This window comes from Lissotriton vulgaris, chromosome 5 (assembly GCF_964263255.1).
Source record: "Lissotriton vulgaris chromosome 5, aLisVul1.2, whole genome shotgun sequence".
NCBI classification, from domain to species: domain Eukaryota; kingdom Metazoa; phylum Chordata; class Amphibia; order Caudata; family Salamandridae; genus Lissotriton; species Lissotriton vulgaris.
In genome coordinates, this window is record NC_141693.1 from 469843775 (window position 1) to 469868274 (window position 24500).

The window sequence follows — 24500 nt, forward strand, 5'->3', positions numbered from 1 at the left end:
AGCTCTCCCACTTAGGTTGGTGGGATCGTGGGTGGTTGGCTGCACAGAGCAAGATAGATTTACAGTGAGTGGTTTGTTTGACAAAACCTTCTCTGCTCAGCGTCGCCTAATGTGTGGTTTATACGGGAATTCCCTGCTAGTCGGGAACACATATCCTGTGTGTATATTTGTGTCTTTCTGTACTGCTGCCTGAGATGTACATGTACCTGTTTATTCCTGTGGAATGTTGTGCTGCTTTTGCCGGGCTGTGGCGCTTTGTGTGAGGAAAAACCCGCACCACTACTGCCTGTGCTTCGTGCGTTCTGAGGAAACCCGCCCTGCTAATGCCACCGTTTTCCATGTATTACTGACGCTTGAGAAACCCAAAACCTTATTATTATATAAAACCCCGAAGCATTGTCTGCTCGGTTGCATTGTGCCTTCCCTTTCTTCTTTTGTATTGGGAATGGTTGTGGTGGGTGGGGGCTGCGGGTAGTTCTATGTAAGCACCTTTTGTCATGGCCTCCATGTTTAATGATGCTATCTCTCGGGGTGTGAAAGGGCGCCAAGCCCCTCAGCGTTGAGGTGTGGTCTGACAATACTGGCAGCGGGTGGTGCCCGGCTCTGCACACTGAGGGGCTGGGACTCCGGCCTTGCATTTGAGCCCCTCTCCTGCAGTCACAGCGCACCCTATTGATGTGATGGCTGGTCTGGGTTTAGCCCCCACTCCATGTGTGATGTCTGGGAGGTTTCAAGATTGTGCTAGATTCCAACTGCTGTGTGTAATGTTTGTCCCCCAGAGAGGTGTCGGAGGGACTCCTCCCTCCCCATCCGTCCTTCGTCTTGAGGGGAAGCTGGCAACTCAGTCTTGCTTATTGTGCCCAACACGGGATTTAATATCACACGTTGTTGTGATGGGGTTGCCCTCTGCTGATGGCTTAGCGGATTAACTTGGGTGGGGGATATAGACTGCTCCGATTTCATCGTTTTAGTTAAGTACGCTGTTTTGTGTACCACGGACAAATGCCTCTTGTGTCGAAGCGCTTTACAGTAGTTTGGGGATGTCTTGTTTCAAAAGTAGCAAGGAATCCAAAGGTTAGCACTTTTAGGCTGCAAAAAGAAACTGTTAGAGCAAAGAAATAATTGACGGAATGCAGACAACGCAAACATTCTCCCCAGTCAAAAGATCTGGGTTAAATCCATCGTTCTTTTGCCCACTACGCCATCCCAGTTTGGACCCAGCCATATGCAAATCAGACTTGACCCTGTGCCTCATGGGAACAGTCCAGACCGAACTCCCAGGCCAAGTCCTCCCTGGACCGGAAACACGCATCCTAGGTCCGGTTTCAGGGTAGAAAAAAAGAAACTGGACATAGTATTTATCGCCAGATGGTGATTTTATTAACGGCCTAAGAATCATGCCGTTAGAATGGGAACGGTCCTCGTTTTCTGTACTTGGGTACAGTGGAGTGCAGCGGTGTGTTTTGGGACCGGCTTAGCATAAAGAGCAGTGCCATCACGGGAACACGTAGGACTCTAAAACCCGCCAATCAGTATCCGTGTCATTGAAAGGGGGCGTGGACCTCTGCACTGTCTGACATGCCTCCGTGCCAGGCCAGGCCTGGTGGGCGTCTGAACCCATCTTGCAGAGAGGCAGGACACTATAGATCGGACCGTAATGGCGTATGGTGACCACGCCTGGCTGGGGGATATTTATTATTTATAGTCAAGGTTATGTATTGGGGAATATGGAGTATAAAACCCCAAGAAGGGTGGGCACCCTTCGCTGATGGTGCGCCGAACAGTTATGCATGGGAAAGGGGCACGTCTGCGCTGGTCTATCAGGCAGGCCGTGGTCTGTTCTCGTGCCATGTTTGCATAGTGCTCATACTGCGGCAGAAAGGCTCTGCACTGGTTTCTCAACCTAGCTTACTGGGAGCACTCTAGTCCAGCTTGCACTTGTCTTTCCGATCATACCTTGCTTAGCGGGCGGTCGGCACTGGTGCTTCTCGTTATGTTTTACTTGAAGGGGTACGGCCCGGGGCGTAACAAGCCCCGGCGGGGCACACCACTTCAGGGGCCTCAGACCTTCAGGGAACCTTTTCAGAGCACGGCGAATGAAAGTCTGAGAGATACGGGAACTCTGAGCCCCTTCATTTCGTTCTGCAGCGAGGCACCATGATTTTGCGTTGTGCCACTGGGGACGGCGGGCCTAACCAGCCCGCATTGCTCAGTCTGCACCGGTCTGTGCTCACACCTTGCTGGTAGGGCACCCTCACCCTTTCCAGCCAGGGCCTGTCCATGCGGCTGCAGACAGGTTGCTGACTCCGCTACCTGGTTGCTGCCGTGAGGTATCCGGCAGGCGTGTCCGCAGTGAAAGTGGGTGCCGTGTGTCGCACGCCGGGACCTGTCTTGCCCAGAGGTGGCACGTGGCGCAGGAATGCTCCCCCGATGACAGGCTCCTGCCACTGGGCCTGTCTGGACCCATTTTCTGCTGGTCGATGTGAACGGCAGCTCTCGGCATCGGCCCGGCCCTCCTCGGCGTGTCTGACTGCCTGGTCCGGTATGTGGCGGAGCCGGATAGAGGGAATCACACCAGGACTTACGTTTCTGCGCTGTGCCTTAACGGAGGTGTTTCTGTAGCTCGGATGTAGAATGTATGGACGCGGTACAGCTGAGCATTCCTACCCCTGGCTGCCAGTCATTCCCTCTCTGCTGTTTCGCTGGCAGGCACGCCCCCCTCCCCACCTGGCCCTCTGCCTCCATCTGTCACCGGGGAGCTCTTGTGAGGTTGGATTCCCTGGCCCGTATCGGCGTAGGCCTCCACCGTGCAGCAGTGGTGCTGCCATTAATATTCCGTTACTAAAGTCTCAGCGATTGTGAAAAATCCAAGCATCCTACCAAAAACGTCTAGCAAACTTACCGGGACGATTCAGCAGGAGAGCGGCAAAGGTGTGTCGTGTGTAGCTGCTGATGCATTTTGAAAACAGTTGTGGTTGCACACCTTCACTCACAGACCGCATATTTCCCATTGGAATGGGTATTAAATCTGCATAGACACGCGGTTTTACTAGTAAACTGCATAGAAAATATAATCGGCGGATATTTGTCATGTGCGTCTGTCACCAAGTAAACTGCCTTGATTTATTTTAATCCTATTAAAATATTTGTTTTCATCACACTTCAGAATTGCAAAAAAAGTGTGCTTCGTTTGCTCGGTCCTAATTGCTGAGCTATTTTGAATCCTATGTATAGTCTATTTACATGATTTAAACGTTGTTGTGTTTGAAGGGAAACGCGGAAGGATATCCGTTTTTTAAGCTCGTGTACCCTAGCAAGATTGTCCTCTAAGTCACTTTTACAAATATCCTCTTTCTTTAAGTCAGAGAATTATATGTGAATACCAGTTTCTGAATTAGCAGAAGTTCGTCAGTAGTCATAGCATGACATTTGACCTTTGTTTTTAAACGCACAGCAACTGTGACCAGAAAAACAGAAATCTTGCTCCTTTACCTTCTGGACTCCAACACGATTATTTTTGGGCTGCTGCAGCACCCTTACTTCCAGTGCCCTGCTGTGCAGTGGTCCTGCCGAAGGTTGGTGGTTCTCACCTGGTCTAATACCTGTCCCTAATCTTCTGCCTGGCCTATGGCAGGTCAGGTGTGGAGGAATGCCAAGCCCCGATTCAGAATTCTCCCCCCCCCCCCCCCCCCCAACAGAATAGGGGTGTGCTGGGCTAATGTACGACCCTCCCCCTAGGGTTTCAACTGGCCTAGTATCTCTCACAAACAGCAGATTGCTTTCGCTGCCCCATGTACTGTGGTTTTGCTGGTTTCATTTTCCGTATCCATTAGCGGTCGTCAAATATCGTGAGCGTTCAGTATCGCAGGTGGATGAAGAGATCTGGTTGTGCTCTGACTTTAGGGTGAGAGCCCACGGCCCGTTAAGAGGCAGCTTGCACACCGCCCATAAATTAACACCTTTCATTCATTTATCCATCCATCCATCCTGTCCTTTCTGATTTGTACGTTCGTGCAGGTAAAGGCAGCTTGGACTCCCTCCGGACTCTGAAGTACACTGCCTCTTGTCATGTTGTGGCTTTATTCAAAGCTTACCACAAGGTGGACAATAGTTTGAGAATGTGGCTTCTCTATGGGGTATCTATGTGGCTGGGTTGCCTGGCTCCGCTTTGGGTTAGCAGTTGAGGCCCCGAGCGACTCTTAGTTGCGACATTAGTGTAGAGCCTCTGCCCCTGTTTCAGGTGCCGAGCGCATGGGTCTTATCAGCAAGCCATTTTTTTCTGTTGGCATATCACTGGCGATGCCGTAGAACTGGTCAGGTTGCTTTCTTGGCTTTCCTCTGTCTATGGCTGCCTGGATCTAGGTAGAGGTCTGTACCCCATACATGACCTGGTTTGTGGCTGTTTTGCTGTGGCCAGCAGCGGTCTTCTGTTTGTCTGCACTCTGGCTAGCAGTGGCTTCGAGCGATTTCTGGTTTCCTGCGGTGTGGGTACCGGGGGCCCGTGCCTGGCCCTTGCCGTCCACACTAGTATGTGCTGTGCTCAGCCGGTATCCCTCGACTGTACTGTCATCCATACTAGACTCTGCATGGTAAGGGTAGCAAGACTCCCTTTGTGTTGACTCTGCTGGTTGCTGTGGTCGAGCAGTTGAGACTTGTTCAGAGGTGGTGTTTTTTCCAGATACAGAATAACACTTAAGATACTGTTGTTATTCTTTGCATCTTGCTGCGGTTTTGGTAGGTTCTTGGTTGTATGTACAGACTGTCCCCTCCCTGCCCTCTCCCAGCCTGCCCTCTCCCAGCCTGTCCCCTCCCTGCCCTCTCCCAGCCTGTCCCCTCCCTGCCCTCTCCCAGCCTGTCCCCTCCCTGCCTGTTGTCGTGTCCCGGCGGCAGCAGGCAGCAGCGTGCACTGCGTCCCCGAAGTAACAGCCCTAAAGTAAGCAAGAAGTACGCCCCCCTCCCACCAATCCCTGTTAGGTAGTGGAAACTGTCCAAACTGGGGTGCAGACAGCCCCTCTCACCTTTCGGCCTGGTACCACTGGACCAGCCGCACTACTTCCCGAACTGACCGTTCTCCACTTCAGCCCCGTCTAAATTACAATTCATGCTTGTGACCCTTTTGCCTGCTTGTGCTTGTTTTCATGACCCTGTTGCCTGCTTGTGCCTCCGTGTGACCCTGTTGCCTGCTTGTGCCTCCGTGTGACCCTGTTGCCTGCTTGTGCCTCCGTGTGACCCTGTTGCCTGCTTGTGCGTCCGTGTGTGGAGGGCTCCGTGTGGCTGTGTGTGTAGGAAGCTTTGTGTGGCTGTGTGTGGGGGGGGCTCTATGTGGCTGTGTGTGTGGGGGGCTCTGTGTGGCTGTGTGTGGGGGGCTCTGTGTGGCTGTGTGTGTGGGGGGGCTCTGTGTGGCTGTGTGTGTGGGGGGGGCTCTGTGTGGCTGTGTGTGTGGGGGGGGCTCTGTGTGGCTGTGTGTGTGGGGGGGCTCTGTGTGGCTGTGTGTGTGGGGGGGGCTCTGTGTGGCTGTGTGTGGGGGGGGCTCTGTGTGTGTCATTTGCGAGAGATAAAGCTAGTGGCATTGTAAATGACAATGCCATTTATTTATGTTAAAAAGAACATTAATTAAAAATAATGTCAAGAGCAATGCCAATAGCTCTAACTTTAACAAAGGCAAAACCATTGCATTGTAAATGCTTGTTATTTTGGTGCTCCCGTTTTTTCAATGTTTTGTTCAGAGCTTTTGTGCGAGACAGACTTTAAAAATGCCAATCATGATGTGCTATCCAGATAAACAGCCTAACTTCAATTAGCTGCGGGTCAGTTACAGCTTGCAACGCATCTAGATCAGGAGTCTTTAACCTTTTGAGTATTAAAAGCTTCTTGTGTTCAATGAAAATCGTTGCATGCTACCAGTATTGTTAGTGTTGTAACGGTGACCACATTAGACAGGATTACATAAGGTGGCCACCATGTGTAAAATTATTAGCAGTGATCACCCCAGTGCATCAGACGGGTTGCCAGCTGTAACTTTAAAACAGCCATGTCAATGTTGAATGGCTCTACCTGGGTAATATAAACAGGTGCAATGCCCCTGGCACGAAAGTAATTACAATAGTAATAAGTCTCTCCACATGATTTGTCACTCGAAAATCAGCTTTAAATATATTTTGGAAATTCTGCCATTTTTCTCTATTAACTCTCGAGTTCTGAAAATACACTCATTTTGGCTTGAATACACAAATTCAACCACGAAAAAGCTTCTTAGTAGAATGGGATGGGCCAATGCTTAATTTGAGCCAGTGGTTTCCGGTGCTTAGTATCGGCACTTAATCATGGTGCATTTCATGAGCACCATTTAAGGACACATTCATTTACGGGGAGATTGAAGCGATTTGCCCAGAATCACATGATGTTGAGCCAACACCGAGACTCGAACCTGGTGCCCCAGCTCTGAAGTCCAAAGCTCTGGCCATAACGCCACATCCTCTGCCCACTTCCATGGTTCTGTATTAGGTGGCGCCAACAGGAGAAATGGGCTGGTGCAGCTGCCTCCTGACAAGAGCCCCAGCACTTATTTTTTTTTATACAATTTACCCACGGGGATGGACACAGAATTGGTACTTACAGGTAAGTTGGGCGGGAGAGCTAACAGTAGCTCAAAAGTTACTCATTGGGGAAGCCTGATTCTAGATAAAAAGCTTTGCTACGTGTTGAGCATTGGGGAGTCTGGCGAAGATAGTAAAAAAATATTCACTGTGCTAACAACTAAATGGTGGTTTTTCTTTTTTATTTACACTTAAATTTCGGAAGAAAGAAAACCATTTCTCGCTTGTTTTATTCATAAATAGGGTCAGACATGGAAGAAAGGCTGAAAGAAGTGTGTGTCTCAAAGGCTGTAGCCTGCCCAAAAAAGGCTGATATCAGGCTACAGTTTAACCCGCGAAAACAGATGTTAACAAGAGTTTGCAATGCAATAGGTCTCTCATTTATTAGAGTTTGAGCTCTTGGCATTGTACATGACAATGCCTTTTATTTATGTGTTTTCAAAACAGATAAATAAAAGGCATTGTCATTTACAATGTAATCTCAAACTCTCGTAAATGCAGACCTATTACATTGCAAATGCGTTTGACGCCCGAGCTTTAAAAAAAGGTTTTAAAGTATGTGTCCTGCCGGCAACCGCAGGCAGGACAAAACTATCTGAGAAAATAGTGCTCGGACACCATAATTAAAGCCTACGGAGTAATAACACACGTAACAGGGGGTGTTGTCATGGAAGGTTACAAAATAAGACAAGGCGGTACTAAGGAGGGACTACTAAGCCTGCGTACCAATGAACAGCCACAGTTTACAGTGGACAAGGACACAAGGCAATTAAAAATATGGGCGGGGAGTGGGTGGAGCTTTAAGTCCTTCCCTGAATGCAGCATGCCTTGCAGAGCAGTGCATGCACTGCCCAGGCTCAACCTAAAGCACTAGCTTCAATTTTTCTTCTTCGAGAACAAGTACTAAAAAAAAAAAAAAATGTATAAATCTGAATAAAGTGGCAAAAGTTTAATAGGAAATAAGGGAACGTCAAAAAGAGCCACCAATAAAATGTAGAGCCACTTTTACACTCTACTGTATGTAGATGTCCATATCATATTTAATGTGGCACTGAAAACTTAATTGCCTTATGCCACACTTTTGTAGAGAATACATGTGGATGCATGAGTATTTTAAATTGCACATACTGATTTCAGGATTTTGTTTGTATTTATGCAGGACACTAGAACATCCAAGCCTGCTATTTTCAAAGGTTATGCATTTCACTCGCCATCAAGCCTCAAGACAACAGTAACACATGCCTTTTCACCTGTTACCTGCTGAGACCAGTGCTTTAAATGGGCCGGTACTCACCGGTACGGAGTACCGGCACTTCTGAATTTTCAGGCCCTCAGTACCGGCACTTTTTTATTAGCCAGAGAGAGTACTGGTACCCTATAAAACGGGACGGCAGGCTCCGGTTATGTTTCCCCGTTTGCACAGGATAGATGACGCCATGCTTCTCAGGAGCTTGTAAGGGCGCAAAGCCTCTTACAGAGTCCCTGCTGGTGATTCCAGCAGCGCCCATGTGAATGGCCTGAGACAGCAGGGGTCAGATAGGGCTTGCCTTGCGTCACGCTGTGATTAACAGTGCAGGGTCTCTAGACAGACCCTTCCCTGTTGATCACATGCGCAACGACAGTTCAGCTGAAAGTGCTTTAGCCTCACCCCCGCCCCTCTCAATCAGGTGTGTAAATGGGTTGAGAAAGACAGCCAAAGCCGGTTTTCTTTGCATTTTTTGTTCAGGACAGGAGCTGCTTCTCTTTGTGAACCCCTCCAACATTAATCAGTGTTAATAAAGTAATTTGCATAATCCAAGTGTCTTCTTCCGTGTCCGTGCCCCCCCATGATAATCATCTATAGTTCACATTTTTTATCCCGTTTGCATATATGCATATGATGTCTGGCACGTCCCGTGGATACGTCTTGTTAATAAAGTAATTAGCATAATCCAAGTGCCTTCTTCCGTGTTCGTGCCCCCCCCCCCCATGATAATTATCTACAGTTGAAATGTTTATCCCGTTTGGCCCCGTCCCGTGGATGCATCTTGTTAATATGTAATTTGAATAATTCAGTGACGTCATCATGTTGTGCTGTCATCTTCCGCGTTTGTGCATCCCATCTCCCATGGCTAATATTTTAAAATGTGCATCCCATCTCCCATGGCTAATAGTTTTAAATGTGATACCGATTATAAAGTAATTGGCATGATTCCGTGACGTCATCATGTCATGCTGTCATCCTCCGTGTTCGAGCATCCTATCTCCCATGGCTAATATTTTCAAATGTGCCTTCTATTTGCATATTCCAAGTGTCTTCTTCCGTGTTCGTGCCCTCCCATGATAATTTTCTACAGTTGAAATGTTTATCCCGTTTGGCCCGTCCCGTGGATACGTCTTGTTAATAAAGTAATTTGAATAATTCCGTGACGTCATCATGCCGTGCTGTCATCTTCCATGTTTGCGCATCCCATCTCCCATGGCTAATAGTTTTAAATGTGATCCCGGTTATAAAGTAATTGGTATAATTCAGTGACGTCATCATGTTGTGCTGTCATCCACCCATACACACAGATAGATACAGACGGACAGACACACACACAGACACACCCACACACACAGACACACGCACACACAGACACACACCCAGATACACGCACACCCAGACACACGCACACCCAGACACACACACCCAGACGCACACAGACAGACGCACACAGACAGACGCACACAGACACACACACACACACTGCAGAACAAAATACTGGCCAGATGGCAAACTTAGGGGATGAGTACAGAAAGGAGGGGAGAAAAGGAGACAAGTAGGGAAATAAACAGTGAGGAAATTGAAGACTTGTGGAGAGAGTAAGCAAAAAGTGGGAAGAAGAGAAGCAGAACTAGGGAGATAAGCTTAGAGGCTGGGTAAAGATGAGAGGCGAATGGAGAGGACATGCCTATGTAAAGGCATGGAACCAAGAAGAGCCTGGTCGTAGGGAAAAGGGCAGTGGCATTGTTTTAAATGTGTGTAGTAGCACGTCTCTACTGCTTAGGAGAGTACCAATACTCATGAAAGGTAGGCTCACTGGCTGCTAGTGCTGGTGAGCACGAGGCTGCCATGGTTGGAACCTACTTGACAGCCACAGCGCTTTTATAGTCCTGAGCATAGCCGCTGTTGAACTATTCAGATTGGGATCATTTGCATGATGTCGCTGTGTTCACCATCACACAGTATTGACAGTGGAGGGCCCATTTAGGCCCTGTGCTGTTAATCACATTCCCACTATTGTGTGCATTTGGGCAAACACAGGTATTGAGGCAGAACATGGACAACAGCAATTTAGAAAGTCATGGGAGGTAAGGAGTTTAAAATGGCTTTAATCCCACCTAGACTTTTTGTGAGTGTTTGCTTATGTCTGTGTGCTTGCAGACTTGTGTGTGCCTGTTTTTCTGTGAGAGAAAAGTGAGGGAAAGAGGGAGAGAATCAGGATACTCAGGAGATTTTAGAGGGAGTGTATGTGAGTGAGTGTGTATGTGAGTGTGTATGTGAGTGTGTGCGTGAGTGTGTATGTGTGTGCGTGTGCGTGTGTGTGCGTGTGCGTGTATGCCTGAGAGTAGATAGTATTGTGCCAAACAACAACAAAAAAGCAGTATGGCATTAAAAAGCAGCAAATATTACAAAACGAGGAACTGTTCACATATCATCCTGTTTGGATTTCTTTTTAACCTGTTTCGTTTACATACACACATTTTTCATGTGTTTTTATAGTGGCTGCAACTGGTACAGAATTCATTATGTATCATCATATGTTGCTCTTAGCCCCGCCCCTAGCCCCGCCCACTTGCCACACCTCTAGCTCATATTAATGAGTACCTGCACTTATTTTTTCCCATTTAAAGCACTGGCTGAGACATGAACAAGGTGGAGGAGCTGGTGATCAGTTCACCACAAAACTGATAAACTCTGGGCTTGTGAGAAGAATTTTGAGTAAAAAGGATCTTTGTGAAGCAAGTATATTCTAGAGAACAGATTAGATCTAGTCATAAACAACAAGGGTTCTACTTACGTGTTTGGACGTATTTAGACTTTCGTTTCGATCTTGCGGATGCTTTTCCGGTCCTCACTCTGAACCTAGGGACAAGACTGAATGTACAAAATAGGTTGAAATTTCAAAAAAAGGCAGTATAATACCAACTACTCATTCCCAAGAGACCGTTATACGCAACTCTGGACATTTTCACCCACTATACCTGCTGTCAAGAAATACACTAGTTGCACCAAGGCTTCTGTTGTGGAACTGGGTTTGTCAGACACAAAGACCTCTGTGGGTATAATGTTATTCTTTTCATTTGGGGAGAGGATAACATTCCCGGCTTACTTTTAGATCTGAGGACTATTGCTAGTAGCTGCTGCAAAGGCTTGAAGTTTCTGGAAGGGTCCGTACGTAGTGTTGTGTCCTGATGGACACGTTCTAGTGTCTCAGCAGACAGAGTTTGTTAACCACTCCCAGGGCACAAGTCCTAAAAAAAGAAGTGGGGGTACTCTACAAGTTAGGTGGTGTCACAGAAAGTGACATCACAGCCAGAAGTGACATCACAGCCAGAAGTGACATCACCTATGCAGCAGATCCATCATTTGCACGTATTGCAAGATTTACCAATTGAAGCTGCTCAGTACTTAGGCCTGTGGCACAAGGTCCCTGTATGGAGGAATTAAGAGCCTAAATGTGGATGAAGTTTGACGTACAACTACATTTGTCAAGCCATTAAGTGCTGTAAGCGAGGCATAGTAAAACATAATTGCATGCCAAGTTTCAGGATGCTGATGTGTAAGGCCCCCCGTTTTCACAGATATTTTACAGATAAATACAGACCAAAAACAATGTGTGTTTTCTGTCTGCATTTATTTTTAAAAGTGGATAAAACAGAAAATTGTCCCACTTTTAAAGGGACTCTCCGTGCTGCCTTACATGAATTATAGGCCAGCAGCTGCCCTGTAAAATAAGTGGGGGGACGCCATCCACCGCGTGGTCCCCAGACTCTGCCCTGGTATACATTTATATGTTTTTTCTATACAGCGAATATATAAGTAGTGGAGTGCTGTACGCGCTGAAAAACAACCATAAAGCCAACTAGTAAGTGGAGTGAAAACTGAGTTGACAATGTTAATACATTGTGTTCTGGTATTCATAAAAGTGGTGAGCTGCCAACTCTTTCCTAAATTGGTGCGCGCTTGGAAGCACACAATTTCTGTCCAACCAATGCATGTAATCCGGACTACCAACATGTGGGCGAAACCAAAGCCCCTCTATAGTGATTCCCACTTATTGTCTGCAATGGCTGCGCTGTCAAGCCACACCATAAAACACTTTAAAATGTGTTCTAGAGCTGCCTGGCAACTCCCTTATAGGATAATTCATGTAAACAAAGAAGAAAGACCATGTTAAAACAAATGAAGTATCATGTCCCGGGCCAACATTTTTCTATGAGAAAGCTACTCCTGCTGGGAGTCTCAGGTTTATCCTTTTACTTTGAAGCATTTCCAGTAATGGTGGTCTTCTTTTGGGCCCTTCCTCTTTGAATCCTTCTGGAAATTGTTGAAGGCTATAAGGATTGAGCAATGATCCGCAGGAAGCCCCAAGATTGGCTACAATACCCACTATTAGGACTTCTATGAACAGATGTTACAGCCGCAGAATAGCTCTCTCTCCCCAAGGTTAATTCACTTTCTTTAGGCACTTTGAGGCCTTCAAGAGTGAAAAAGATGTAATCTCTTCTGCTAGTGACTTGAGAGAACACCTCCACCCTACTGTTCCTCAAGTTTAGGATAATCAATCAGCAGGAAAGTCCTCTTTCCTGATTAAAGTAAACTCCCCTCCTTGTCGTTTTTACTTCTCTAAAGAATCGGAAAATTGAAGAGGGTCTGCAGTAAGCCACATGTTTGCAACTTCCGCCTGCACTTCCAGGGTGCCTTTGCTAGTTTCCGTACTAGTAAAATGAATGCCCTGCCTGTCGAGAGTATTCCCAGGTTCTCCATCTGATTAAATATGTGATCCTGAGCAAAGCTCTGTCCATTTCACTGCCTCATTCCCCATTTTCGCCAATGTTAGCAGTGCTTTGAAGCGGGTGGGTACCTGCATTATGTGTAGTACATATTAAACAAGCATTGGCATAGCCAATATGTCTCGCCTTTGGGACCTTATAAGGAGTTTTGCAAGATGCAGCCCGTTCCTTGCTGTTTCTACTCAGTTTGTACCAAGTGTCGAGGCAGCGGAGTTAAGAGCAGGGCTTCGAACCGAGCCTGCCAAGGGAAGCCACATTCAAAGCCCCCTCAGCCCCCACCCCCTCAAGGCACACTAAACAGATGGAGGGCTGCCATATTTTTTTTTGTTGGGCTCTCCAGCATTGGAAAGCTGCTGCTCACTACCACAAACTTAAGGGAGTGTATTTATTGATTTCGGGCCAAGGCTAATTTGTGTTTGTCATTACAAATTAAAAGTACACAAGCCGTCCAACATCTTAGTATTCAATACGAAGCTCTCAAATGCGGGTTTAGACATGAAATCCGAGTCTGGCTCCATGACCCTCCAGGGGCTGGCTCCGTGGCGCTCCGAGGGTCTGTGAATACAATCCTCTGTAAACTGGTTATCCCACCTGCGCCTTTGGGCACTTTCGGGGCCTGCAGTAGAGACATTTGGGTTCAGCGAGCAAGCTTAGGCTGAGACTGATAACCATAACACACTGACAAAAGTATAACGTGCAGGTGCTCACCTCAAACGAAATCCCAATACTTGGGTTGCCTCACGTCACCTATCTTTGGCACAACCTTAATGGTTTGGTTTGGGATCACTGTGCAGCGTCATGAGGAACACCTGACCTATGTGAGCCTTGGTTGCATGAAGTCTACAAAATCCTTAGGTTAAGGTAAGCACCTGGCCTCCAGAGGTTTTTAGGGCTTTAGAAACCAAACAGCAGTGTTTGGGCCTGGCATGAAGGAAATACATCACTGGCCAGAACGCTTTTTATCTATGGAAAAGTGTTGGTCCCGGAAGTGAGTTTTCTGAGGGACACAGGTACCAATGCCTATGCAGAGACTAGATGACAGGGCACTCTGGAAACCGGGACATTTACAATTCCAGGTGTTCTTCTATCCCTTCACTCTCCTTATCCTGAGATGTGTCCTTAAGGAACAGAAGTCAGGAAACATACTGAGGTACAGCGCTCCCTGACTCTTCCAGAAATATGCATTTGAGATGGAGGGGCCCGAAGGAGTGAAAAACAGCAAAGCCTCATTCACAAGCAAATTGTCTTTTAAAGACCTGTGAATTACTTGGGTGCAGCTGTGTGTGTGTGCCCGGGAAGCTGTCTCAGACTGGGATTGGGGGGGGGGGGGTGCGGGATAGGTGGTGGAGGAGGGGGGCTGAAGCCCTTTGAACTCAAAGGGCTCTGCGCGCCTGGCCTGCCAATAGCAATTTGCAAAGCAGTACTTTGATAGGTAGCGCATTCGTGCCTTAGATGGTCCAGCAGGGGGGGACGGTGTCCACCCTGTAAAATAAGTGGGGGGGGATGCCATCAAACCCGCATTGTCCCCCGACTTCTGCCCGGACCACTCCCTGGGGGGAGTGGGCACACATGCACCCCACACCCATCCATCCATCACAGGCGTCACTGTGGCTCAGCGTGATTTATATGACTGGAGACGATCTGATCGACTTCCTTACTCCATCGCGGTAGCAGCCCTAGGTTTACCTGATTCATTCAGCGAACTCTTGCCACACATACTGGCCTGAATATTACATTCCATGGATGGTCTGCGCACTACCGTCATGGTTTAAATCTACTGAATAATGGGATTTGTCCTTCGTGGGCCCTTGCCACTTTACGGGCATTGGTGTAACCAGGTTTTGGACTCCAATAGAGCATTGCAAGATTGAGGAGGGTCACTTCCCCTTGTCCTGTGAAAGATCCGCATGGCTGAGGTATTAAAATCCCTCAGTTGCTGATAAGCCGGATCGAAACATCAACGCTACCCCCTACCGCACCTGGACCAATTTCCCATTACCCCTGGTTACAGCCTTAAGGAAACTCTCCTTACAACTTTAGAAAATCTAATTAAAATGAATAATTTGCATGTGGCCAGGTTGCAACTAACAGTTTATTGGATACATGCCCTTTACTTTTCTACACACTGCGCTCTTGACTCCTATATAAAAAAGTTAGCACTTTTTCTTACACGATCCCTAGAACATTCTCGTACCTTCTGGACCATCTAACGATTGTTCCTTTAAAAAACGAATTAAATATATTGTAATAATACTTAGTGGTTTTTCTGCACATCTGCTTTTTTATTTTCACTATTTACAGATGTTTGTTAGATGATTAATGTAAGCTCAAATAAATTGATAATTCTGTTAATCTAACTCTTTCTTAAATAATTGGTCCAGGACCATCGTTTCTTTATAGCGGCCTGGGCCCAGCACACGCCAGAGGTGAGCTGAGGTGTTGACGCGACATACAAAATGTCCGAATTGAAATTGCACGCAACTGGGCACATGCAGGTCCCAGCCAGGCCTTTGAACTCATTAAATGGTGTGCGGACGGCGGGCTCCAGCCGGGCATTGACACAGATTAGTTTTCATTGGAAGTTTTATTTTGCTTTAGTTAACAGAGCCACAGAAAATGTACTGAACCAATCTGAAACAGGAGCACTTATCCTGCTCGGGCAGTCTCTTCCTCCTGCTTAAGGACTTCATTATATACACTTCAGAAGAAATTGAGATAAAGGACAGAGCGCGTGAGCCTGTCAGGCACGGGAGGAGCGCACTTGGGTGGCACCTGGAGCCAAAACCTGGCACTGGCTGGAAATTTCTTGGCACATGAGGCGTAGGTGAGGTGGAAGAGGGAAGACCACACTTGAAACAGTTTAGGCAAGGCTGGATAGTCCATTCCATCCTCCTAGGGCAAGGGCAGAAATGCAACTGTAGGGCAGAAAGGCCCACACTCAAAATTGGCAAAACTGCGTCATCAGAGGAAAGCTGTGTGAGGCTGTTCAAGTCTTAAAGCAGAAAGCATAGACGCCAATGCGCAAAAATGCCAGGGATAGTGAAGTGGCATCAGACGCCCTTTGACCTTGTAGTATCAGTGTTGACCCACAGTTCTACTTTCCTAGACACCGTGGCTGACCATCAACAGCCCCTTATTTGCTGCTGGTGATCGCAGATAGGCTGTCTGTGGCAACAGTACCTGTGGCCAGCCTGAAGCCCTTTGATTCCAATGGGTGTTGCGCGCCTGCCCGAAGACCGCCTCACCACAAGGTGGTGCTGTCGGACTAATTTAGAGATTACCACAACAGAAGTTAATTATGAATTCAATATCCAATTTTTTTAAAAATGACCACTACCTGCAGGCGGCCTCCCCAGCCATTCTTATATTTATTTATTTATTTATTTATTTTTTGCACTTATAATGCGCACAGATACCCACAAAGGGTTTCCCGGCGCAAAGGAGGTGAGAGCTGAGAAAAACACCGACAGCACAGAAAACAACCTATTTAAAGCCTGCAATTATTTATCAAAAAGCCAAGTTTTTACACCTTTCTTAAAACTGGCGAGGTTTACCTCCTTCCGCAGGGCTAAAGGCAAAGAGTTCCAAAGAACTGGACCCAGATGGGAGAAAGACTTTCCCCCCATGCGGGCCAGTTTAAATCTGGGAACCACAAAGTTGGCTCCATTTGAGGAGCGGAGGTTTCGTTCAGGAACATAGGGCCTAACCAGATTCTGAAGGTACTTTGGGGCGGTCCCTGCCTTGATCCTAAACATGTAGGTCAATGCTTTGAACCGGACACGGTTCTCAACCCTAAGCCAGTGAAGGTCCTTAAGGTGTTTTGATATTCTGGCAGTCCTAGGGATCTTACAAAGCAGCCTGGCGGCGGAATTTTGGACCAGTTGGAGCCGCCTAATCACAGCTAGATTGGAACCCAGGTATAAGATGTTACCGTAGTCAAGCCTAGATGTAATCAGTGCATTGACTACGGTCTTCTGGGTATCCATAGGTAGCATCCAGATGATCTTCCGTAACCACTTCAAGATGGTGAAGCACATACCAGCTACTTTGTTTGCCTGCTGTTTCATTGATAACGAGTCATCAATGCATACCCCTAGGTTCCTGACTTGAGTGGCCGGGCGGGGGAAAGCACCCAGGGAGGATGGCCAATGGATATCCTGCCATAGATCTCTCTTTTTCCCAAGGATGAGAATCTCCGTCTTCTCCCCGTTAAGCTTCAGCTGATTGGTGGACATCCAGCTGAAGACTTCCTGAAGGCCTGATTTCAATGCAGACGGGGATGAAGGCTCTGCGTTTGTAAGGGAAAAAATAATCTGCGAATCATCCGCATAGGACATAAGTTCTAAACCGACTCGCTCAGCTAAATCGGCGAGTGGGCGGAGATACAGATTAAAAAACAGCGGGCTCAGAATTGAGCCTTGAGGCACGCCATGTGGAGACTGAAAGGTGTCTGACTGAGCTTGCGAGGACGAGATCTGGAACGTCCGGTTGCTCAGGTAGGACGCGATCCAGTCAAGCGCTTTCCCTCCGACACCATCATCACTCAGCCTAGCAAGTAGTCTGTTGTGTGAGATGGTGTCGAAGGCCGCACTAAGATCAAGTAGGACAAGAGCAACTGTTTGCCCCTCATCCAAAAATCCCCTAATCTTTTCGGTGACTCCCAAGAGGGCGGACTCGGTGGAGTGGCCGGCCCTAAAACCTGACTGAGTAAAATGGAGAAGATTGTTGTTCTCCGTGTACATTGAGAGTGCACCGTGAATGTGCTTCTCTAAAATCTTAGAGAACGCAGGTAGCAGGGAAATTGGGCGGTAGTTGGCCAGCACCTCAGGATCAGCCGCCGGCTTTTTCAATAGAGGGCTGACCATGGCATGCTTCCAGGCCGCTGGAACAGTTGCCAGCTGGATGGAGGCATTTAATGTGTCAACAATAATCCCTAGAGCTGGGTCATCCAACTGCCTCAGAACGTTAATGGGGAGAGGATCACAGGGAGAGCCTGATTTAATGGACGCAGCTAAAGATTTCAAGATGTCCAAAGAAATGAGTGGCCAAGAGTCAAGCCGTGGTTCTGTTTGATTTGCCAAAGGTGGGGACGGAACTTCCCCGTCGTCCCTCATCAGAGGATTAATGTTGGCAATTATCTTCTCTATCTTTTCCACAAAATATGTGGCAAGATTTTGACATTTTTGAGGGGTCAGGGGAGGTGGGGCAGCCGTAGAATTTGCTCCGGCCAGTTCCTTAACAGTGTCAAAAAGAGTCCGTGCTTTGTTTGCGGCTGTGTTAATCATCTCCGTTATGTAACAGGCCTTGGCTCTCGTGCAGGCTCTATGATAGAGATTTCTGGCACTACGATAAATTTCCTTTTTTAAAGGATCGTAGTGTTTGCGCCACTTCCGCTCTAGTGCCTTACACTTGGTTTTTTCTAATTGTAATTCATCATTATACCAAGGGGCTGGCGGGCGATGGACGTTGCCTCTGCACTTAGTAGCGGGCAAACAGATATCGACTGCTCTCTCCAGCCAGGTATGGGCTTCACGCGCAATAGTTTCCATATCGGTGCCCAAAACGGGGGGGTGAATCTTTAGTGCACTCTGCAGCTCGGATAGGTCTAACCTTTTCCAATTTCTCATAAGAATTGGGGGCCGAGCAGAGAGTGATGGCTTAGGGTCAGTGGGGGTGATGCTAAAAAGGGTTAAAAAAGTGGTCCGACCAACAGATGGGGTCGGTTTTCAACCATTTTAGTTCCTGTGAGTTGGATATTATGGGGTCCAGCAGATGGCCAGCTTGGTGAGTGGGACCCTCATTCCGCAGTGTCATACTGAGGGTATTCAAATCTTCCAGGAGGTTGACAACCATGCTATTTGATGTGTCCTCCAAGTGGAGATTTAGCTTTGGGGGTATTGAATAGTCGGAATTCTCAGTGTGTACAACCTTCAGTACCAACAAGGATTTACACCTCCTAGTCCAGCTTCTATTAAAATAGCACATTTTTTCAGAATAGCGCCCATCAGTGTTTGGTTCAGGGGTTTACATTGCGCGAACTCGACCTGGAGATATTGGGTATCACAGCGCTTTACATGAGCACAAGTTTCGTTACAGATGGACACACTTATTTTTGTAATTTTTTAAATTGTATTCTTTCCAATGTGGTTTGTTACTTATATCCACGGTAACATCTGAAACTCAACTCTTGGCAGCCCCCAGCTTGATCTCCCTTTGCTATTCTTTGACAGGTTTCTGAAAAGTGGCATGGGTTATTTTACGCGGAGCGCTCTTGGCAGAATAATAAAACACATACAAGTAACGTAACGAAGTAGCCTTCTCTGCCACTTGAAATGTTCCTGAATATCACAGAGAAAAACGGTGGTTGCCAAATGTTAACGTGGAGTCCTTAACGTAGGAAAAAGGGACAGGATTGAAATTGAAAATTCTTCCCTGAACCCTGAAAAACACATACTAATCCTTACCGCTCCCATTCCCTGAATCCTACAAAACCCCTTGCTCCCTCTTAGAACTACTCTTCTCTGAATCCTAATTCCCCAACCCATTACAACCCTATTACTCTTAGTAGCTTCCTTGTACCCAATATCAACAGTTTGTTGAGCACCGCTTTCTTTAAACAAGTACTTTAGTAACTTACAGCAAGATCCTATTTGTGAGTGCTCACCTTTACCAATCATTTAAATCAACAATTGTATTATGCTTAGATGAGAGCAGGAAATGAAAATACAACTCAAAACACAAATCTTTCTTTCTTAAACAGACTGAAGTGTCAGGTGTCCTTGTGTCTTAAGATGTAGCCATGCCACTCACCACATCCATTACCTTCTGTGGTCACTTCCTCGTCCCATTCCTTATTCAATTCAATTATTCGCTTTTCACACAGCATCTCTTAATTATTGTATACATATTGTTTAACCTCCAGTTGTACCACTCATTACAGGAATGAGGCCAGAAATAGCTCACCTAACCCTCATTTTTTTTTTCCTTTAACCTCATTGCGAAAGAGAAGCGGATAAGAAGGTATTCGAGGGATTTGACAGTCTTTCCATATTTTATACCTTCACTGCCCCAAATTTCTGTTGGAAACCCCAAGGGGAGTTTCCCAGCTGTTACTTAGAACCAGTCAATATTCTCCTCTTTACCTTTATCCAACACAATAATTTCAACGTTCTGGGATGAGCTAGCCCTAGAGCTACTCGGCAGAGATCCGATCCTGCCAGGAAATTCTTGTCTCCGCTTTAATCATTGGTAAACAAAAAGAAAAAAAGAAAAAAAGGGAAAAAAGGAAAAGAAAAAAAAAGGGCCAAGCACAAAACCAGATTTTCACTTAGGAGTGAAGTTTACCCATATCTCCCAAAACTGCATTCTTTTAATACTATTCCCTTTCATATCTAGCCTACACACTTTAATAACAGAATTTAACCAGTCCTCATATGACGGAGGTACCGGTTTTATCCAATTTATACAGATCTCTCTTTGTGCTAATAATATCAGCACAAACATTAAGTTTTCCTGAAGTTTACTTAACCTGATGGTATCTGTTCTGATCCCAAAAATAATTAAAAGTGTACTTACAGTTATTGGAATTCCCATTAGTGCCGATAGTGTCTTACCAATCTCTTGCCAATAATGCGCAAGTGCCTGGCAACGATGAAACATGAATGTCATCTACCTTTTCTTCGCCACATTTACTACAAGTTTTTATCGATGCGCCTTTAAAGCTTGATAACCTTTTTGGAGTCCAGTACGCTCTATGTATTGAGAACAGATTGTTTCTTTTTAGGGCTGCAGGTTTTACACACGCCCAACATACTTCCGATGATTTTTTCCAGATCATATTTAAATCAATATCTTCGTTGGTGAACTCTCTTCTCCAAATTTTCTCAGGTATTAATTGGTCTTCTCCAGCTTCAATTAACGCCCAATACCATTTTGATATCTTTTTTATTGTAGATTCCTTTATCATTTCTTCTTCAAAATTGCCCGTATCTGTTATTCCTTTTGGTATGGTATTAGCCCAGCTCTTTAATGGATAGTATTTGAACTTCGATACTGTCCCTTCCCTTATTGTATGTAGATGGTCCCATGATATTAAATCATTTTCACATAAAAGTTGTCCCCACTTTTCAAAGCCTAATTGTATATGTACACTAGATAATGCATCCTTAAGGCATTCTGGGGTTCCAGGTGAATCCCAAATTGGGGCCATGTTACTATAATATGGGATCTTCAAGATGTTTCTAATCTGGGCCCATAGTTTGACCGCGTTATTTAACAGCTTCAATTTTACTTTCTTAAAAAATTTGGGATGGCCAAACTTGAAAAGAAAATAGTCTTCTCCATTTGTAAGATGCTGCAGAAAATTTGGGAACTCCCCATGCTTCATTAGCAGCGTTCTAAAGTTTTTGAACTGAAAAGCTCTACAATACTCAAAAATATCAGGACTTGCAATGCCCCCTTGTTCCTTCCTTCTCCTGAGTTTATTCCACGCAAGTCTTGTGCTTTTCTCCGACCAAATAAAGCTGGATATCTCTCCTTGTATTTTCTTAAGGGCTGCTTTATTAAAGTCCAACGGAATTGTATTAAAAAGATACGTGAATTTGAGGATAATTGTCATTTTGACTGCATTTGATTTGCCCAAAAGGTTTAGTGGTAGACCGGACCATATTTTAAAGAGTCTTCTCATTTCTTTTACTACTATATTTAAATTTAGTTGTGGAGTTTTATCCAAGTCTTTAGTTAGGGTTATCCCTAAATATCTTTTTTCCTTTGAGAAAGCTGGTTTTGTGGTACTATTTCCAGCTCATTGCCTCGGTCTTCCTAACATTTATCAAGTAACCTGAAACCTTGCCAAAGTTGTTCATTGTTTCATTAATTGCTAATTCTGAGTTGTTATAATTGTCCGTGAACACCATAAGGTCATCTGCATATAATGCCACTTTCTTTGTCCATTTTTGATATTTGAAAGGTGTTATTTAGGTATGATTTCTGACCGAGCAAGCCAAAGGTTCAACATATAAATTGAAGAGCAATGGAGACAAGGGGCAACCTTGCCTCGTGCCCCTCTGAATAGTGATATTACTTGTCAAATTCCCATTCACTATTATTTTTGCTCTAGGGTTTGTGTAAATTTCCTTCACCATATGGCCAAAGTTACTCCCCAAATTATTTTTCTCTATGATATTATTTAAGAAAGACCAATTCACGCGATCAAAGGCTTTCGCCGCGTCATAAGTGATAATCGTGAGTGGTAGCTGTTCTGATATGGCTACATCAATTGTCGCCAGTAATTCATGCGTTATTTCTTGAATTTGTCTGCCCTTTATGAATCCCTTCTGGTCCTGATCAATCAAATTCGGCATTAACTTTGATAATCTTTTTGCCATTATGTTCATAAACAGTTTGTAGTCGCAATTAAGTAATGTTATTGGTCTGTAGGATTCACAAGACTTTGGATTTTCCCTGTTTTTAATATAAGGCTTACTGTGGCGTCGTTCCACAAATCAGGGATCTTTTCATGCTCCACATAGATCTTGTTCATAACCTTTGTCAAATGACCAATTAATGACTCTTAAGGCTATGTAAAATTCATTGGTTAGGGCATCAGGTCCTGCCGCTTTCCCCCTCTTTAAGCTACCTATGGCAGCTCTCATCTCCTCAGATGTTATATCACTGTTTAAGAAAACTACTTCCTCTTCCGTCAATTTTGGCATAGTTATACCCTCTAGATATTTCTTAATGTTCTCTGCCGTTGGATTTGTATCTTCTTTGTATATTGTTGAGAAGAAGTCTGAAAACTCTTGTCTTATTGAAGCGTCATCTTCACATAAAGCGGATTGATCTTTAGTATGTACAGATAGTATAGTATTCCTTGTCTGGTCTGTTTTCAACTTCCAAGCTAGCATTTTCCCACAGCCTTCCCCATATTCGTGATTAGCCAATTCACTGTTCTCCCATTTCTCTTGAACTATATTCTCCATGTAATCTGTTCGATCCTCTTTTAACTTACAAACCCTCTCAGTTAATCTTTCTTTAGAAACCGGAGATATACTAACACCCAGTTGTGTTTCTACTTCTTTAATTTCTGCTTCCAGTTTTTTAATATCAGTTTTTCGCTTATTGTTATGTGCTCCCAAGCTGAGTAAGTGTCCTCTTATTACTGCTTTATATGTGTCCCATATAATTCTTTTAGAGGATTCTTCATCATTGTCTGCAAAATAATTAGTTGTGGTTTTTAGCAATTGATCCACACTTTCTTCCGTTGTTAGGATTGACCGATCCATTGTCCATCTAGTCGGTGTTAGACATTGTGTTAATGACCGTTTTAATTGGACTGCCGAATGGTCCGATAAGTGTGCTGGTTGATGCTCAATACTTTTAACCTTATCTCGAAGTGAGTTGCTTACTAAAAAGAAATCTATTCTAGATTTATGTCCTAGTTTTTTATTATGGAAAGTGAACGGATTTATTTTTTCACCTTTTTGCTTCCACATATCAACCAAGTTTAGATCTTTTTTGTATATCCCCAGCCATTCCCTCATCTTTGGTGAATTCCTTTGTTTAGAAGGAGGTTGCCTGTCCACGGTCGGGTCCAATATAATATAATCTCCTCCTACAATTATTGGGGCTGGGGATGTCAATAGTTCTGAATATAATTTCTTGAGTGGAGCCAGGTCGTCGATGTTTGGGCCATAATGCCCTGCAATCATAAATGTGGAACCCTCTATCCTAATTTTAGCCCTTACCCATCTTCCCTTTCTATCCACCACTTCCGATTCCAGTTTAGCATTCAAAGATTTGTTTATGATAATTGCCACCCCTTTTATATTGCATTCTTGTGATGTATGAATGCTTGAGCCAATCCAGTGTAAGTTTTTCACAATTTGAGACCATTCTGATTTTACCAAATGAGTTTCCTGAAGAATAATTATCTCGCTTTCTACCTCTTTCAGATACTCCAGGATTCTTCTTCTTCTCTTGGGAGTTCCAAGTCCATTGACATTCCGTGAGAGTATTTTTATCTTTTCTCTTGCCATTCCGTTTTAAAAGAAAAATGCCGATTGAAAATAATATTGAAATGGACCATCTCGTCCCCATCGAAAACCTTTGTTTACCAGATTTGAGGTTATTTTTTCCCTATTTTGCTCCCCACCCACTTGTAATTGTATCTTACATAATTACTGTACAATACAGGCCTAACGTCCCACCCTGAGGAAGCCTCCCTTCTTCTTTCAGGTGGTATTTCCACCCTTTTCGTGCTCCGTATCGCCAGCTGTTTCGTTAAACATTAAACATTTGTTAAGCCTGCGCTTTCCCCTTTCATTTAGACTCTTTAATTTATTTTCAGGTTAAAATTCTTCTTTACAAACAAAAAATATTCAGTGACCTATTTCGAATTTCTCATTAACCTTTATTAGTCTTATCAATTTCGATTTGATCTTTTATTTGCTGGATGAGATTCTCTACCTCTTTCGGCTCTTAGATTGTGCATTTTATTTCTCCACATTATTCGTAGAGCAGCGGGGAATTTCAACTGGACATTTGCCCCCAGACTTTGTAATTCTTGCATATATTGCCCCAGTTCCCACTGTCTATCCTGAGTGGCTTTACATATATACGACCTGACACGAAATGACCAGTTGTCTTTGTTAAAAGGTCCGCTTTTTAGTCCTTCATTTAGAAATCTTTCCTTCAAGGAATAGGTCCTGAAATGTATTAGTATCTTTCTCGGGGCTTTTCGGTCTTTGCTTTTTCTAAAGGGATCCCTGTGGACTTGCTGGATGTCTGCTGATAAATCACTATCCTTCGACCAAGGGAAGAACTCCTCTAACAAGGATATGACATACGACTTTATATCTGACCCTT

General features: G+C 45.1%; 1 protein-coding gene across 2 annotated transcripts in view; it reads right to left on the reverse strand.

Moving 5' to 3' along the window:
- The window catches only part of LOC147711102 (rho guanine nucleotide exchange factor 19-like), a 265736-nt gene that overhangs the window by 167439 nt on the left and 73797 nt on the right, over positions 1-24500 (reverse strand). For both annotated transcript variants that reach the window (XM_086921908.1, XM_086921909.1), the window contains exon 3: positions 10640-10716. In XM_086921908.1, coding sequence (XP_086778034.1) covers positions 10640-10716 — 77 coding nt within the window. The remainder of the gene's footprint in view (positions 1-10639; positions 10717-24500) is intronic.